Source organism: Eubalaena glacialis, chromosome 4 (assembly GCF_028564815.1).
Source record: "Eubalaena glacialis isolate mEubGla1 chromosome 4, mEubGla1.1.hap2.+ XY, whole genome shotgun sequence".
NCBI lineage: Eukaryota > Metazoa > Chordata > Mammalia > Artiodactyla > Balaenidae > Eubalaena > Eubalaena glacialis.
In genome coordinates this window covers 51,503,472-51,519,122 of record NC_083719.1, presented here as the reverse complement: position 1 = coordinate 51,519,122, position 15,651 = coordinate 51,503,472, and the positions used below count along the sequence as shown (strand labels likewise).

The 15,651-nt window shown below is 32.7% G+C and overlaps 1 protein-coding gene across 2 annotated transcripts in view; it reads right to left on the bottom strand.

The window, feature by feature from the left end:
* The window catches only part of CWC27 (CWC27 spliceosome associated cyclophilin), a 243,507-nt gene that overhangs the window by 215,255 nt on the left and 12,601 nt on the right, over nucleotides 1-15,651 (bottom strand). For both annotated transcript variants that reach the window (XM_061189294.1, XM_061189295.1), the window contains exons 4-8: nucleotides 8,576-8,688; nucleotides 6,211-6,354; nucleotides 4,069-4,167; nucleotides 3,366-3,469; nucleotides 1,598-1,667 (exon numbers count right to left, since the gene is read on the bottom strand). In XM_061189294.1, coding sequence (XP_061045277.1) covers nucleotides 1,598-1,667; nucleotides 3,366-3,469; nucleotides 4,069-4,167; nucleotides 6,211-6,354; nucleotides 8,576-8,688 — 530 coding nt within the window. The remainder of the gene's footprint in view (nucleotides 1-1,597; nucleotides 1,668-3,365; nucleotides 3,470-4,068; nucleotides 4,168-6,210; nucleotides 6,355-8,575; nucleotides 8,689-15,651) is intronic.

Sequence of the window (15,651 nt, the reverse complement as noted above, 5' to 3'; positions counted from 1 at the left end):
AAAGGAGAGCACACACTCCAAGCAAAGGAAAAAGAGGGGTGGGGGGACACTGGGGAAGGCATGGATATGCAAGGAAACTTGACATCTTCACAAAACATCAGTGAAAGGGAATCTGGCAATTCCCAGATCTAACATTCATGATTTTTTCCATTTACAAATATACCTGCAGGATCATGACATATAGTGAATCTTTCAGTTTGATTAGGGACAAATTTGAATCATGAATAATATAAGACTAGTATACTGACGATGACTTCTGAGATACCAGGGGGACAGAGTGATTGGTGATGTTGATAAGGAATAGGAAAAGGAGGTTTTCATGTAAAGATGAATTTAATTTTGATATCTAAAATACAGATGTTTCCTAAAGGCAACTCAGAAAGAGGGATAAGAGCCCAGAAGAAATATTTGGCCTTGTCTCCTAGAGTTCAGAATGTTAGTATACATGTGGTAACTGAATCCATGGTATCAAATAGATCAATCAAGGATGCTGAAGACAGCAAAAAAAAAAGACTAAATATTTCTTACACATGTCCATTCTAATTCAGTTTTAATGTAAGGGGTATAAATAGAGTGCTTACTATATGCCCAATATTAGCCTACCAAAACCAGGCTCAATGATGAGGGAAGCACGTGGATAAAGAAGTAAAGACAACGGTAAAAATAATGTGCTTTTAAGTCGATGCTATTATAAGTGTCAGTAAGAAATAGGTGACCACATCAAGCAAGTAAGGTGGTACTAGGTTACAGAGTTTTAATTACATACTACAGTAAAGACTTTGAATCTTATCCTTTAGGTCTCAGTGTTCACTAATTTTTAAGAAAGAAAGACATACGAAAATTTGGGGGAGTAAAAACCCTTGAAGATGATTTTCTTGGGGCATATTTGTCAGAATCACTGCTTTAAACAATGGTGGGGCACTGTAGGTGTTTCAGCAATGAGTACTGTGATGAAAGTGATATTGAGGAAAACCATACTTAAAGGCCTATGGCAAGCATTGGTGGGATAAAGGCCAGGAGGCAATGTATAATCTTGAGACATGGATTTTATAGTGAGACAGATGTAGGTTCAACTCCCAGCTCTAGCTACTTACTAGTTATGTGACTTTGAGCAAATTACAACCTATTAACACCTTAACTTATTCATAGGTAAAATGGGAATGATAATTCCTATCTTAAAGAGCTGTGATGAGAATTAATGAAACGATTAGATACATATAAATGATACTAAAATGAATATAAGAGCTTTGGCCTGTCACTGTTTATTACAGTAATGATAATTACTAAATCAACTAGCAATCCAATTAAACCAAGCATAATTAAAATCTGAATCACAAAATTAAATCATTCTTTAACTCTAGTTGTAACTGATTTTTTAAATGCCAGATTTAAAAAAAAAAAACTATCTCAAATCATCCCAGAAGTTGCAAATATTACTGACCACAAATCATTTTATGAATTGGTTCAATGAACACTTACTGAATGTGTACCATGTAAAACATGCTGTGCTATGTATAGCAGGAGATTAAAAAATGAGTGAGATATAGACCCTAATCTCTTTTATAATTCAGAACAAAGGGAAAATTCAGAGTTTTACCTGACTAACTCGATTTACTTCCTCCTCTTCTTCCTCAGCTTCCTCTCCAAATGAAAGTAAACTAAAATTTCTGATCAGAAATAAAGAAAAAAAAAGAAGGAAAAAAGAATTAAAGAAAGAAAATTTAGGAAGAAAAAGTTAAACAAAACTTATAAATATCCTACTTTCAAAGCAATAGAACCATTAAATACACTAAGTCAAGCATGACAGAAATAATTAAAGCTTTTTATATTTACCAAAACTGGTTAGCAAAATGGGGATTTCTAAAAAAATAATAAACATATAGCTCTGAGAGTAATACAAACGGGAAGCAATTTATCTAGTGTCTGCCAAAACAATCTTAGTATTTTAAAATTAATAAGTTAAACAAAATTGTCAAAAAAATCAAAAAATTTAGCTAACCAAATGGTACATGGGAAGAAAAATCAAGTTTGTCTTTTTTGAGCCTTCAAATTAATATATCACAAGGAAGATAAATAATAAGTTATTAAAACTCTCCTTTCAAATATTGGAAAAATAAAAGATTTGGCCACAAAAGAGGAATTTCATTTCAAAACTTAGATATAATCAATAACTACCTCATCATCCCTATTATATTTACTATGAATTAAAAACAAAAACAAAAATATCCAACTTTTGGGCTTGTTGTCAAGATAAATCACAGTTATGGAATATTATATCTGAATATAGTGACAGTGACCTTTCACCCAGAAATAAATTAGTTAAAATAAATAATTAAAAATAAAAGGAAATCAAATATATAGCTGTATAAGAAGTTATTCTGCCACAAGATATCAACTGCTTATTAAAGTGTCTGGCTCATATTTGACAGTTTAATAACAGCAACTTAACTTACTTCCATTGTAGGATATCAAGAAAAGAAATGAATATGTATTGAATACCTACACTATTGGGTGTTTTCAAATTCCCCTTCTCATTTAATTTTCATTATAACCAGGTGTTGTATTATAAATCTCCATTTTATAAGATGGGGAAACTGAAGCTCAGAAAGATTAATAAATTTTGCTTCTTATAACTGGGGTAGGCAGTATTATACTTAAAACTGTCTGACTCTAACACTTATAAGTACAATAAAATCCCTAATACGACGCTACAGTTCAGTAAAGAGTAAGTTGAAATCCAACTCTCTGATATCTATTTTAATAAAATAGACAAAATTAATAATGTAAAGAATATTGTTCACAAATTACTGAAATTTATTAAAAGAAGAAATTTCTATTTTTAGAAAACTATCCTTAGGAAATAATCCAGAATACAGAAACAGCTTTATGTTTAAATATATTTATAATAAGATTATTTTAATAGCACCAAAAAACAAGAGTGAAAAGTTAAATAATGTAACCATGTGGTCATTATATCCTTCATAATTTACTTTCCAAGTTCTTTATCCTGAGCATATATAAATGGAAAAACAAGTAAAAAACAAAAAAAATTTCTCAATAACTCATTTACATATGTAAGTCTTGTAGTGATCATAAATATTTACCTACTTATTAACACAGATTTCATATGGACATCTCAGACAATACTTATTTACCTTAAGTTTTTAAAGTTATATACTGTATTTGAATATAAGAAATGTACATTTAGAAAAACACACACACAATATAATTTAGATAGTACCTCTTGGTCCAAACTGACCTCCCCTTCACTACTAAACAATTGTTACTAAAGGAAATAAAGTGAACTAAATGAATCAGTGTTGCTTTTCAAGCTGAGGAGAAAATCTTTCTACTCTGATTATTACTTTGTGCCTCTGGGTTTCAATTTCTTTACTTCCTCCTCTGGTTTTTCTTTTTTTGGCTTTTTTATTTCTCTTGGAATGATGTCATCAAAAGGATTAAACAAAACCTATGGAAAGAAATATTTTGAAAACATGATTCAATTTTTTAAAATTTCACAAAAACTTAAAACCAATATTTAATTATGTTGCCATTAGTGTCTATAATTTTTCCTCACATAACCACTACAAGCATAATGATATATACTTCCACTTACATGGCCTCACTGGATTCTCCCAGTAATCCAATATGCTATTAAGTAAGAGGTATTTTATAAAAGGGAAAAATATTCAAGAAAACATAATACATAGTAAGAGAGACAAACTCAGGTATTTTGACTCCAAATCAAATGCTCTAAGGTCCTTGCTTCCTCAATGAAGAATCACTCCTAAATTACCTAAGATATCACTTCACTGGGCTAAATAAACCTAATTCATCCAGCTTTCCATTATGAGTCGAGTATTGCACTCATTGGATTACCAGCTAAAGTTTCATCTTTGAATTCGAAATCTTCAATTAAAAAAATTCTTAATCAGAAACTGTGACTAAATTACAGAGATAAAATCTAAGTAGTGATGTTAATTTCATCTGCTAATTTAACAATACAAATAATCAATTTCTCTTAAGTGATAATTTAAGTGATGTATCTCATAATAATCATGCTCCTACCTCACAACTTTTTATTTTGTGTGGATTACGTGGTCTTTCTTCATCATCAATGTCTACTTCTGTCAGTCGCAGCATGTTATATACTGTATCCCCTGTAACCTATCAAATAAAAAAGAAAATTTAATTGAAAAATATTAAGTTCATTCTTTGAAATAAGGGAGGACTTTTGAAAATACTTTTTAAATAATTGAAAGGGAATTTCATATTGTTATATACGAGTATATGCATTAAATAGTGTAAAAAAGCAACATCATCCTAAGGGGAAAAGGCATTGATGAAGTTTAATCCCTCAGTAAGATTTTTGAGAAATTTCCAGTATATACTTAATGTCAGTTTTTATTAAAAATATAATGCCAAATAACCTTCTGAATGACTACTTTTTGTTCAAACATTATAAACAAATTTACACTTTAGAATAGGGTAGATCAAGCAAATAACAACAACAATGTGGTAAGTGCTCTGCAGACATTATTAAAGGCATTCTCCAAAGAGATAAAGTTGATTGTTTTTAGAGGTCGGCCCGTGTCTGCTAGAGTGGGCCAAATACATATTTCAGGGAATCCTATACAGAACATCCAATGATTCCACTTTAGCTTTGTTTTACTTTTAGTAAGGATACGAAAGAGTAATATAACCCAGATAACTTCTAAGCCCTGGAAGTTATATCAAATAAAAGAGAAAAGGAATTTTTAAAAAAGACATTCTCTCATTGAATGAGATAAAACATCCTAAAAGTAGGTACTATCATTATCTTGCTTTTCCAGATAAGAAAATTGCGGTTCAAAGAAGTTATACAGCCGACAGTGACGGCCATTCTGACTTGTAACCACTATGCTATACTTTGTCTCTAATGTGTAAGTTATATAACATCAATTGTAAACAATGGTGCAGAATGGTAACATAAATCTCATTTTATTATATACTTATTTTTTGTAAGTAATAGGAAGGAAAATCTGTGAACATCAGACAACCTGTGTTGGAGTGGCTCAAATGTGCCAATGCATATTTCTTAATCCACGTTGTTAAGTATTAAGCAACAATACTGTACTGCATGTTTTTGGCATGACTCCTCTTATTCAACATTTCTCAAAAGTTCTAAAATAATACCAGTTTTCCAGTTGTGCTAAGTGTGTTCTTTCCCTTTCATCTTTTGTCTAGGATAGGGGGAAACCATTCTTATTGAACCAGCAGAGGGAGCTGATGCATTAGTGATGTCTAACACTCCTGAGACTTAAACTATCTGGGAAAATATTGGAATATTTATGAAAAGGGAGAAGCATGAGAAAAAAAAATCTTCAGAATCCCTTTTAAAGAAAACTATTGAAAATTCTATGGAAATGATAATCTCTGATATGATGTTAAATGTAAGCAGGATTAAATAGGTATTGTTCAAAGTAATATTTCAGGTAAAAAGTTATAATGTTGGGACTTCCCTGGTGGAACAGTGGTTAAGAATCTACCTGCCAATGCAGGGGACACGGGTTCGATCCCAGGTCCGGGAAGATCCCACATGCCGCAGAGCAACTAAGCCTATGTGCCCCAACTACTGAGCCTGTGCTCCAGAACCCGCGAGCGACAACTACTGAAGCCCGTGTGCCTACAGCCTGTGCTCCACAACAAGAGAAGCCACCGCAATGAGCAGCCCGCACACTGCAACGAAGAGTAGCCCCCGCTCGCCACAACTAGAGAAAGCCCAGGCGCAGCAGTGAAGACCCAACACAGCCAAAAATAAATAAATAAATAAATTTATTAAAAAAAAAAAAGTTTTAATGTTAACACAAGTTCCACTTTAAACTGAACGGAATTCATCATTAACAAAATAAACTTTAAACTACTAAATGTTATTACCTAGGTGTCTTTCTAAAAATGTTAAAACAGTATCAGCTGAGTGACATAATAGTTAATAATACCATTAATACAATTTTAGAAAACAGAAAAATTTAAAGTTAAAACCAATGACTTGTTTGAAAAACACACACAAAAATTCAGGTGGTTCCTCATAGTTTATTATAACAGGAATATACAGTATTCCATCATTTTTAGAAATAATAAATAAATATCCTAGGGAATATTTTTATGAAGGCAGCTCTTTGGTAAGTTGATCATATATATCATAGAAGCCTAAGATAACTGGACACGAACCTTTCCAAAGATGGTGTGCTTATTGTTAAGTTCATCTGCTCGACCCAGCGTAAAGAAAAACTGACTGCCATTATCATGAGGACCAGCATTTGCCAGGGCAACCAGTCCTCTCCGATTAAAACGCAACCGTGAGTGGAATTCATCCTGAAGCATTAAAAAAAAAAAAAGATTTAGTGAATGTCCTCAGTTATAAGGCCCTTCATATTTCAGCTAACAAGCAAGGTCCCATACAACTTCTAACCAAAAATGCTGAAGTTTTATTTAACTGATTTTCACATATAATCAAATCCAATATCTATGGTTCCTTCAATTCTATTAAACTTCACTAGCCTGTTAAGTATCTTCTAAATATACTCAGCCACAAATTTAGCCTATTTTGTGGAAAGCTTACTACTTACACAGAGGAAGGGTACTCAAGGGGAATGGATTTCTGAGTCATTTCCCTATTCTTCTCATCCCTCAAAGCCATCTAAGCTTTTAGAACCTTCTATTTTTTTTCTCCAGGATACCTACTTTTGAATCATTACAGAGTCTTCAACTATTCCCTTCCTGAGCCCATTCTAAATGTCATGAAACAATTGTTTTCTTCTTATTTTTTAATTCAAGGAATCTAGTATGATTATGTTATGTGCTTCACTGTGTTTTTTAAAGTCCTAAGTTGAATCCTCTCTGAACTGACACTGGTCCCATTTGACAGTTTTCAAAAGAGCAGGAGCAAGCCATTCTAAGGTGGTTTTCCTGCTAGGGTAGGGTTACATAACATATACATTAGTCTCTCAGTTAATAGAAGACCTGATACTAGACTCATTTATAATATAGCCATGTTATGTAATCAATGTTTTTCAGAAAGGAAGTTCTGTTTCCTTAATAAATTCATCTCAAGGGATTTGAACTCAAAGGGTCATAACTCTGGATACTGTATTAAAAATGACCTAATTGAAAAACTTACCAAGATATCTGTATTACTTGAATATAAAAAGCAAAAATCTCAATTTAGAAAGGAATTGTCACAAAGAGCTATTCTGTTAAACCAAATAATAGAAAAAAGGAATGCTTCCTACCAGATGGAGGCTCTAAAATAATGAGATATCTCAATTTTGTAAAATATAAAATAGTCTAACAGTGACATTTGAGACTCTTTTATAACCATTTCACATGCTCTAAGGCCACTATCATATGAAAATTAAAGCAAACAGTTCAAGTATTTTTCTCAAGAATCATACAGTAACCCAGTATAAAATTAAAGGAAATTCCAGACACTCTAATTAGTATAAATTTGAAGTTTTTAAAAATTCACATATTTTAAGAGCTATTGATGCTTACTCATTAAAAGAACATAATATTGATACCATCAGATTAATAAATAACTCAGCTTTTAGCTTTTACTTGAACCCACTGCTATCCTTTATATCTTAATTATAACATTAACTCTTTTTTTCTTTTTAGATCTATGTTGGCAGTTAACAAAGCACTGACCTATTCTTGATTAAAACCCACACCTCTTCTAACTTTTATGTTGCTTCTTCCTTCTGTTTCCCCTTGTGATTTCTTGTTACGGCATGCATTTTGTGCTACAAAGGTCTATTGTGTACAATTTAAAATGAATTCTTCTATGGACTGAATTGTGTCCTCTCATAGTTCATATGTTGAAGTGCTAACCTACAATGTGACTGTACTGGAGATAGGGCCCATAAGAAGATGAAAAAGGTTAAATGACTTCACAAGAGTGAAGTCCTAATCCAGTAGGGCTGGTGCCCTTATTAGAAGAGGAAGAAACACCAGAACGTTCTCGCTCCACCATGTGAAGACACAGCAAGAAGGCAGCCATTTGTAAGCCAGGAAGAGAAGCTTCACAGAACTGTATGCTAGCACCTTGATCTTGGACTTCCTAGCCTCCAGAACTGTGAGAAATAAATTCCTATTGTTTAAACCACCCAGTCAGAGGTATTTTGTTATAGCAGTTCAAGCAGATTAATATAAATTCTATACAGTGTTAAATAAAATGTTTTAAAATAGGATGGCATATGCAATGTTCTAGAAATGTTTTACACAAACAAAGTTGCCGAGATCAGATACAGTCAGATATCGGGAAATATGTTATATAGTTTTTTTTTCTGACTCACATTTTCCTCGCTACCACCTTTAGCTCCATCTGAATTCAATCTAGCGTAAAACTTTGTGACAAGACAACTTAGAAAGAATGCTTGATGGGGTAAGTGCTGCTCTTATTCTGTATAATCCTAAATATACGATAGACCCGATTTCGTGCACTAATGTAAAATGCATTTTCCTCTGTGGGGCACAATCATTTTTGATTAAGCAATCCAAACTGACTTGAAAATAGATTAAAAAAATTCAGTCTCACCTTGAATGGGGCTCCATAGATAGACTCTCCACCAGTCCCCGTACCAGTAGGATCTCCCCCTTGGACTATAAAACCAGGTACAACTCTATGAAATATGGTGTTGTCATAATATGCTGGAAGAAAATAAGAAGAATTTATCATTCTCGTTCTGATTTTTCATTGTTAGTGTAAAGAACTGCAACAGATTTCTGTATGTTAATCTTGTATCCTGCTACCTTGCTGAAATTGTTTATCAGTTCTAATAGTTTTTGTGTGGTGTCTTTAAGTTTTCTACATAGAGTATCATGTCATCTTCATATAATGACAATTTTACCTCTTCCCTTCCAATTTGGATACCTTTTATTGCTTTTTCTTGTCTGACTGCTATGGCAAGGACTTCCAATACTATGTTGAATAGAAGTGGTGAGAGTGGGCATCCTTGTCTTGTTCCAGATTTTAGCAAGAAAACTTTCAGTTTTTCACCACTGCATATTATGTTGGCTGTAGGTTTGTCATAAATAGCTTTTATTATGGTGAGATATGTTCACTTCATACCCACTTTAGCGAGAGTTTTTATCATGAACGGATGCTGAATTTTATCAAATGCTTTTTCTGCATTTATTGAGATGATCATGTGGTTTTTGTTTTTTCTTTTGTTGACAAAACAATCCCTTTTAAAATCACATAAAAAAATAAAATAAAATATGTAGGAATAAACCTGACCAAGGAGGTGAAAGACCTATATGCTGAGAACTATGAAACATTGATAAAGGAAACTGAAAATGATTCAAAGAAATGGAAAGATATCCATGCTCTTAGACTGGAACAATTAATATTGTTAAAATGGCCATACTACCCAAAGCAATCTACAGATTTAATGTGATCCCTATAAATTACCTATGACATTTTTCATGGAACTAGATCTAATAATCCTAAAATTTATATGGAACTACAAAAGACCCAGAATTGCCAAGCAATCCTGAGGAAAAAGAACAAAGCTGGAGGCATAACTCTTCAAGACTTCACACAATACTACAAAACCACAGCAATCAAAACAGTGTGCTATTGGCCCAAAAACAGATATATGGATCAATAGAAAGGAATAGAGGGCACACACCTATGGTCAATTGATCTTCAACAAAGGAGGCAAAAATACACAACGGAGAAAAGACAGTCTCTTCAACAAGTGGTGTTGGGAAAGTTGGACAACTGCATGTAAATCAATGAACTTAGAACACTCCCTCACACCATACACAAATACAAACTCAAAATGGCTTAAAGACTTAAATGGAAGACATGACACCATAAGACTCCTAGAAGAGAACATAAGCAAAACATTCTCTGACATAAATCATAGCAATGCTTTCTTAGGTCAGTCTCCCAAAACAAAAGAAATAAAAGCAAAAGTAAACAAATGGGACCTAATCAAACTTATAAGCTTTTGCACAGCAAAGAAAACCATATACAAAGTGAAAAGACAATCTACAGAATGGGAGAAAATATTTGCAAAACATGAAACCGACAGGGATTAATTTCAAAAATATACAAACAGCTCAATATAAACAAACAAACAAACAACCCAATCAAAAATGGGCAGAAGATGTAAATAGACATTTCTCCAAAGAAGACATACAGATGGCTAACAGGCACATAAAAAGTTGTTCAACATCACTAATAATTAGAGAAATGCAAATCAAAACTATAATGAGGTATCACCTCACATCAGTCAGAATGGCCATCATGAAAAAGTCTACAAATAATAAATGCTGGAGAGGTGTGGAAAAAAGGGAACTCTCCTACACTGTTGGTGGGAATGTAAATTGGTGCAGCCACTATGGAGAACAGTATGGAGGTTCCTTAAAATAACTTAAAATAGAGTTACCATATGATCCAGCAATCCCACTCCTGGGCATATATCCAGAAAAGACAAAAACTCAAATTTGAAAAGATACATGCACCCCATTGTTCATACGGCATTATTTACAATAGCCAAGGCATGGAAGCAACCTAAGTGTCCATCAACAGCTGAACGGATAAAGAAGATGTGGTATATATATATATTACTCAGCCATAAAAAGGAATGAAATAATGCCATTGGCAGCAACACGAATGGACTAGAGATTATCATATAAAGTGAAGTAAGTCAGAGAAAGACAAATATCATATGATATCACTTATATGTGGAATCTAAAAAATGATACAAATGAACTTAATTACAAAACAGAAAGAGACTCACAGACATAGAAAACATAGAAAACAAACTTATGGTTACCAAAGGGGAAAGGGGTGGGGAGGGATAAAACAGGAGTTTGGGATTAACAGATACACACTACTATATATATAAAATAGATAAACACCAAGGACCAATGTATAGCACAGAAAATTATATCTTGCAATAACCTATAATGGAAAAAAATCTGAGAAAGAATATCTATCTACCTATATCTATATATATATCTGAATCACTTTGTTGTACACCTGAAACTAATACAACATTGTAAATCAACCATACTTTAATAAAAGAAAAATTTATCAATGTCTAAAACTAAGTGTATCTATAGTTATCAGAGTAAATACAACTAGTCACAAGATTTTTTCCCCCAGAACGTTAAATAGGCTCCTAAACCAAAATCTTTTCTTCCTTACTTATTATAAAATATCTACTCAAAACAGAACAATTTCTATAGAAACCATGGTAGTGGTTGTTTCGTATCTACTTTCAGGATTCTCTTAAACTCTGGATTACAGTTTTCAAAATAAAAATTGGAGTGTTTTGGTATAGATCTGTGGTTCTCAACTGGGGGTTGGAGGAGCAGCAATTTTCTCCCTAGGGGACACTTGTCAATGTCTAGAAATATTTGGTTTTCACACATGGGAGATGTTACTGGCATCTAGTAGGTAGAGGCCAAGGATACTGGTAAACATCCTACAAAGCACAGGAAGCCCCTACAACAAAGAATTACTGGCTCAAAATGTCAACAGTGCTGGAGATTGAGAAACGCTCATAAAGATAAATACCTTATTTCCTAATTCTTCCTCTTCTCCCCATAGAAAATTAACTTATACAAACAACATACAAACCCAAAATATATCAAAATTACTCACTGATTATAGGTCTAGCACCATCAATGCACCCTCCTCAAGAAATTTTCAATAAATAAAACAATCAACACAATACATGAGTCCAATTAGACTCTCAGTAAGTTTGCTAAATGACTGAAGAAAATTACTTATACTTATATATAAATATATTAATTGGAAGCTATAAACATACAAGAGAGATCATATATGATCTCCTAATTGGTTGAGTTGGATTCAGTTATTGAGCATAGTCATAATTTAATCATATGCTGAGAAATGCAAAGCAAAGAGATGGAAAGAGCATAGCTCACTGAAGTCTTTACTGAGCTGCAGAACTTCTGGACACCAGATTTCTTATCAAAGAGGATGATAAATGTCTTCATTAATTAAATAATTTTGAGTTGAGTCTTCTATTACTTGAAACTGAACCAACCCAACTCATTCAATGACAGATACTTATCAAGTGCCTACTGTGGGCCAGACACTGTAATGATACAATTACTGACATAATTCATAAAACACCAATTACATGAGTACTTTGTGATACTTTATTAGTCAAAACATGACTATGGTTTATCATAATTCATGAAGTACTATAATATTGTGGCTTGCAGGCACCCTCATAATTATTTACATTTGCAAGCTATAACTGGAAATAAAATCCACATTTTAAAAAATGTAATCTGTAATCTAACAACTGTATCCAGTTCATACGATGGATTGGAAGAAGTAGAAAGGAAGATTAATGGATTTTTTTCAATCGCTTCTCCCAGTGAAGAGCTGTTAGGCTATATTCACAAGAACTCCCCAGTACAGACAAGTTCTCCTTGGTTACAAACCAGAAACTGTAAAAATCAAGAAGTCTACAAGTATTTCTCCTGTATCCCTAAGTAACCATTTACTCTGATTAAAAATGTATACAGCAGTCAGGAATTCTGAGCCTTGCCTCTTGTTAGCTGTGCAACCTTAAACTCAATTTTCTTTCTTTCTTTTTTTTTCTCTTTTTTTTCCCTCTCTCTTTTTTTAATTGAGATATAATTGACACATAACATTACACTAGTTTCAGATGTACAACATAGTGATTCAATATTTGTATATATTGTGAAATATTCACGGACAATAAAACTAGTTAACATCCATCACCATACCTAGTTACAAAATTATTTTTCTTGTGATGAGAACTTTTAAGATCTACTGTCTTAGCAACTTCCAAATATGCAATACAGTATTATTAACTACAGTCATCATACTGCACATGTAATTTTCTCATTATAAAACTAATAATATAAATTAACTCACAGTGCTGTTCTGAAGATTAAATAAGATAATGTGGAGGCAACCTATAAATTTTCAAGGTCAAAACAAATGTGAGGTCAGACTTTAATATTTTCACTTAAATTCTACGAATCCATACTCAAATTTGAATATAATACTTACCCGAGTCGGTATCAAAAAATAAAAATAATCTTTTATGCCCATAATATGCAATCAACAGTTTTTTAATTATTTTTTTTGAATTTTATTTATTTTTTTATACAGCAGGTGCTTATTAGTCATCCATTTTATACACATCAGTGTATACATGTCATTCCCAATCTCCCAATTCATCACACCACCACCACCACCCGCCACTGCTTTCCCCGCCTTGGTGTCCATACGTTTGTTCTCTACATCTGTGTCTCAATTTCTGCCCTGCAAACGGGTTCATCTGTACCATTTTTCTAGGTTCCACATATATGCATTAATATGCGATATGTGTTTTTCTCTTTCTGACTTACTTCGCTATGACAGTCTCTGTGACAGATTCATCCACATCTCTACAAATGACCCAATTTCGTTCCTTTTTATGGCTGAGTAATATTCCATTGTATATATGTACCACATCTTCTTTACCCATTCGTCTGTCGATGGGCATTTAGGTTGCTTCCATGACCGGGCTATTGTAAATAGGGCATGCAATCAACAGTTTTTGAGCACTTGATCAGATTTACTTTTTCAAAGGATCACTTAAACTCCATAACGAAGAACTGATTGGAAGTAACAAGGTGGAGCGAGAGAGAGCAACTGTTGTCCTAAGAGTCAAGACATGACTATGGCTTATTTTGAGAGGCACAGATTCAAGAATTCTCTAGGAAGCAGGATCTATAAGGCTCAGAGATCTATTAGATATGAGGGAAGGGGGACATGAAAGAGGTCTTTATTACTTGTGCTTTCAAATTTTAAAATTACCCATCTTATTTCTTTTTCCTATTTCCTATTAAGTCTTTCAGTGATGTTGGATTTTAACTTTAAGCTTTCCTTTATTTTCCTAATTATATTATTTTTGGATAAATGAAATTATTATAATACTACATATATTGAGTAGAAATTTCCTATAATTTCTCTACACCTTAAATTTTGTATTCTATTGTGCCTAGAATTGCAAATTTCCAGATAATTTCCATATCCATTATTTCCACTTCCTCGTAATTTATTAATAATCACTGTTGAACTATGCATTTATAGTTACAGCTTACCATGTGCTTAAAAGATCTTCCTGCTTGCAATAATGTTTGACGTCCTTCTTAAATGTTTATGTATCATTCCCATAAGTATTTTGAAGAGGTTTTATTATCTCATTATGTGTGTTCATAATATCCTCCTGAATTTTCTTCACTATTGAAAAAAAGAAATTTACATGTATCTCAAATAGGAAATGAAGTTTCTATTCGGATGCCGTGAGTCTGCTATTTGTCATTATGTTTTTTATTTCTGGCTGTACAATGTATGGGTATCATGACATATTTTGACTAATTATATTTCTGCCCAAGTATTAATACACACAGGAATTTATATTTGCATTTTAATATCATGTATATCTGGTTCTTCTTCTAGAATTTTGTTTCGTGTTTAATTTTGTAAATACTATCATTAATAACTTTTTATTTAAATCTCCTTTGTGAGCTCTCTATTTTAGCTTCTTGGGTTTTTTTAAACAAACATTTTAGTTTTGTAAGATATTTCTTTAAACCTCTTACTATATACTTACGCTTGTAACTTCTAAAAAATTATTAAAACTCTTGTTAAAGGAGGAAGGGGATAAAAGATAACTGATGAAGCATGGACATTCAGGAGACAGGGCTGAGGTAAAATTTCACAAGAGTTAACAGTCACATAAAGTATAAAAATTTTGATTTTCTTATCTACTTCTCTTTCTGCTCCCCACTTTGTTTTTCAGACCTAAAATTCTACTCCTTCCTCATTCTTCAGAGGAACTAACAAAATTTTCAAAGATAACAAGCTTCCCTTTCCTTCTCTTCTTTTTTAACCTACTTTTTAAACTTATAATTTTTTAAAATTTTCACTCATTTTTAAATGTTTACCCAACTATCCTACAAAGACCTGAAATCCAAGATTAAGTCTGTGTAACTGTAAATGTTTTGTTTTCATAAAAACTAAAAACTCCCCGCAGACACAGAAAGACAAATACTGTATGTTCCCGCTTATATGTGGAATCTAAAAAAGTTCAACTCATAGAAACAGAGAGTAGAATGGTGGTTACCACAGGCTGGAGGTGATGGGGGAAATGGGAAGATGTTGGTCAAAAAGATACAAATTTTCGATTATAAGATGAATACGTTCTGGGGATCCAATGCACAGCACGGTGATTTTAGTTAATAATACTGTATTGTATACTAGAAATTTGTACATCTCATGTTCTCATCACATACACTCACACAAAAAGGTAACTATGTGATGTGGCAGATATGTTACTTAGCTTGATTTTGGTAATCATTTCACAATGTATACATATATTAAGTCATCACATTGTACACCTTTAAAATAATCATGTTGTATGATCTAAATATATACAATTTTTGTCAATCGTACCTCAGTAAAGCTGGGAAAAAAAATACTAAGAATTTCCCTTTAACTGTGAACACCATTTTAGTTGAGAGCCATATCTGAGGCTGTGCTCCCACTTGCTCATTTTTATTCATTTGCTTTTTAATTTTGGAAATCATGCCTTTTTTTTT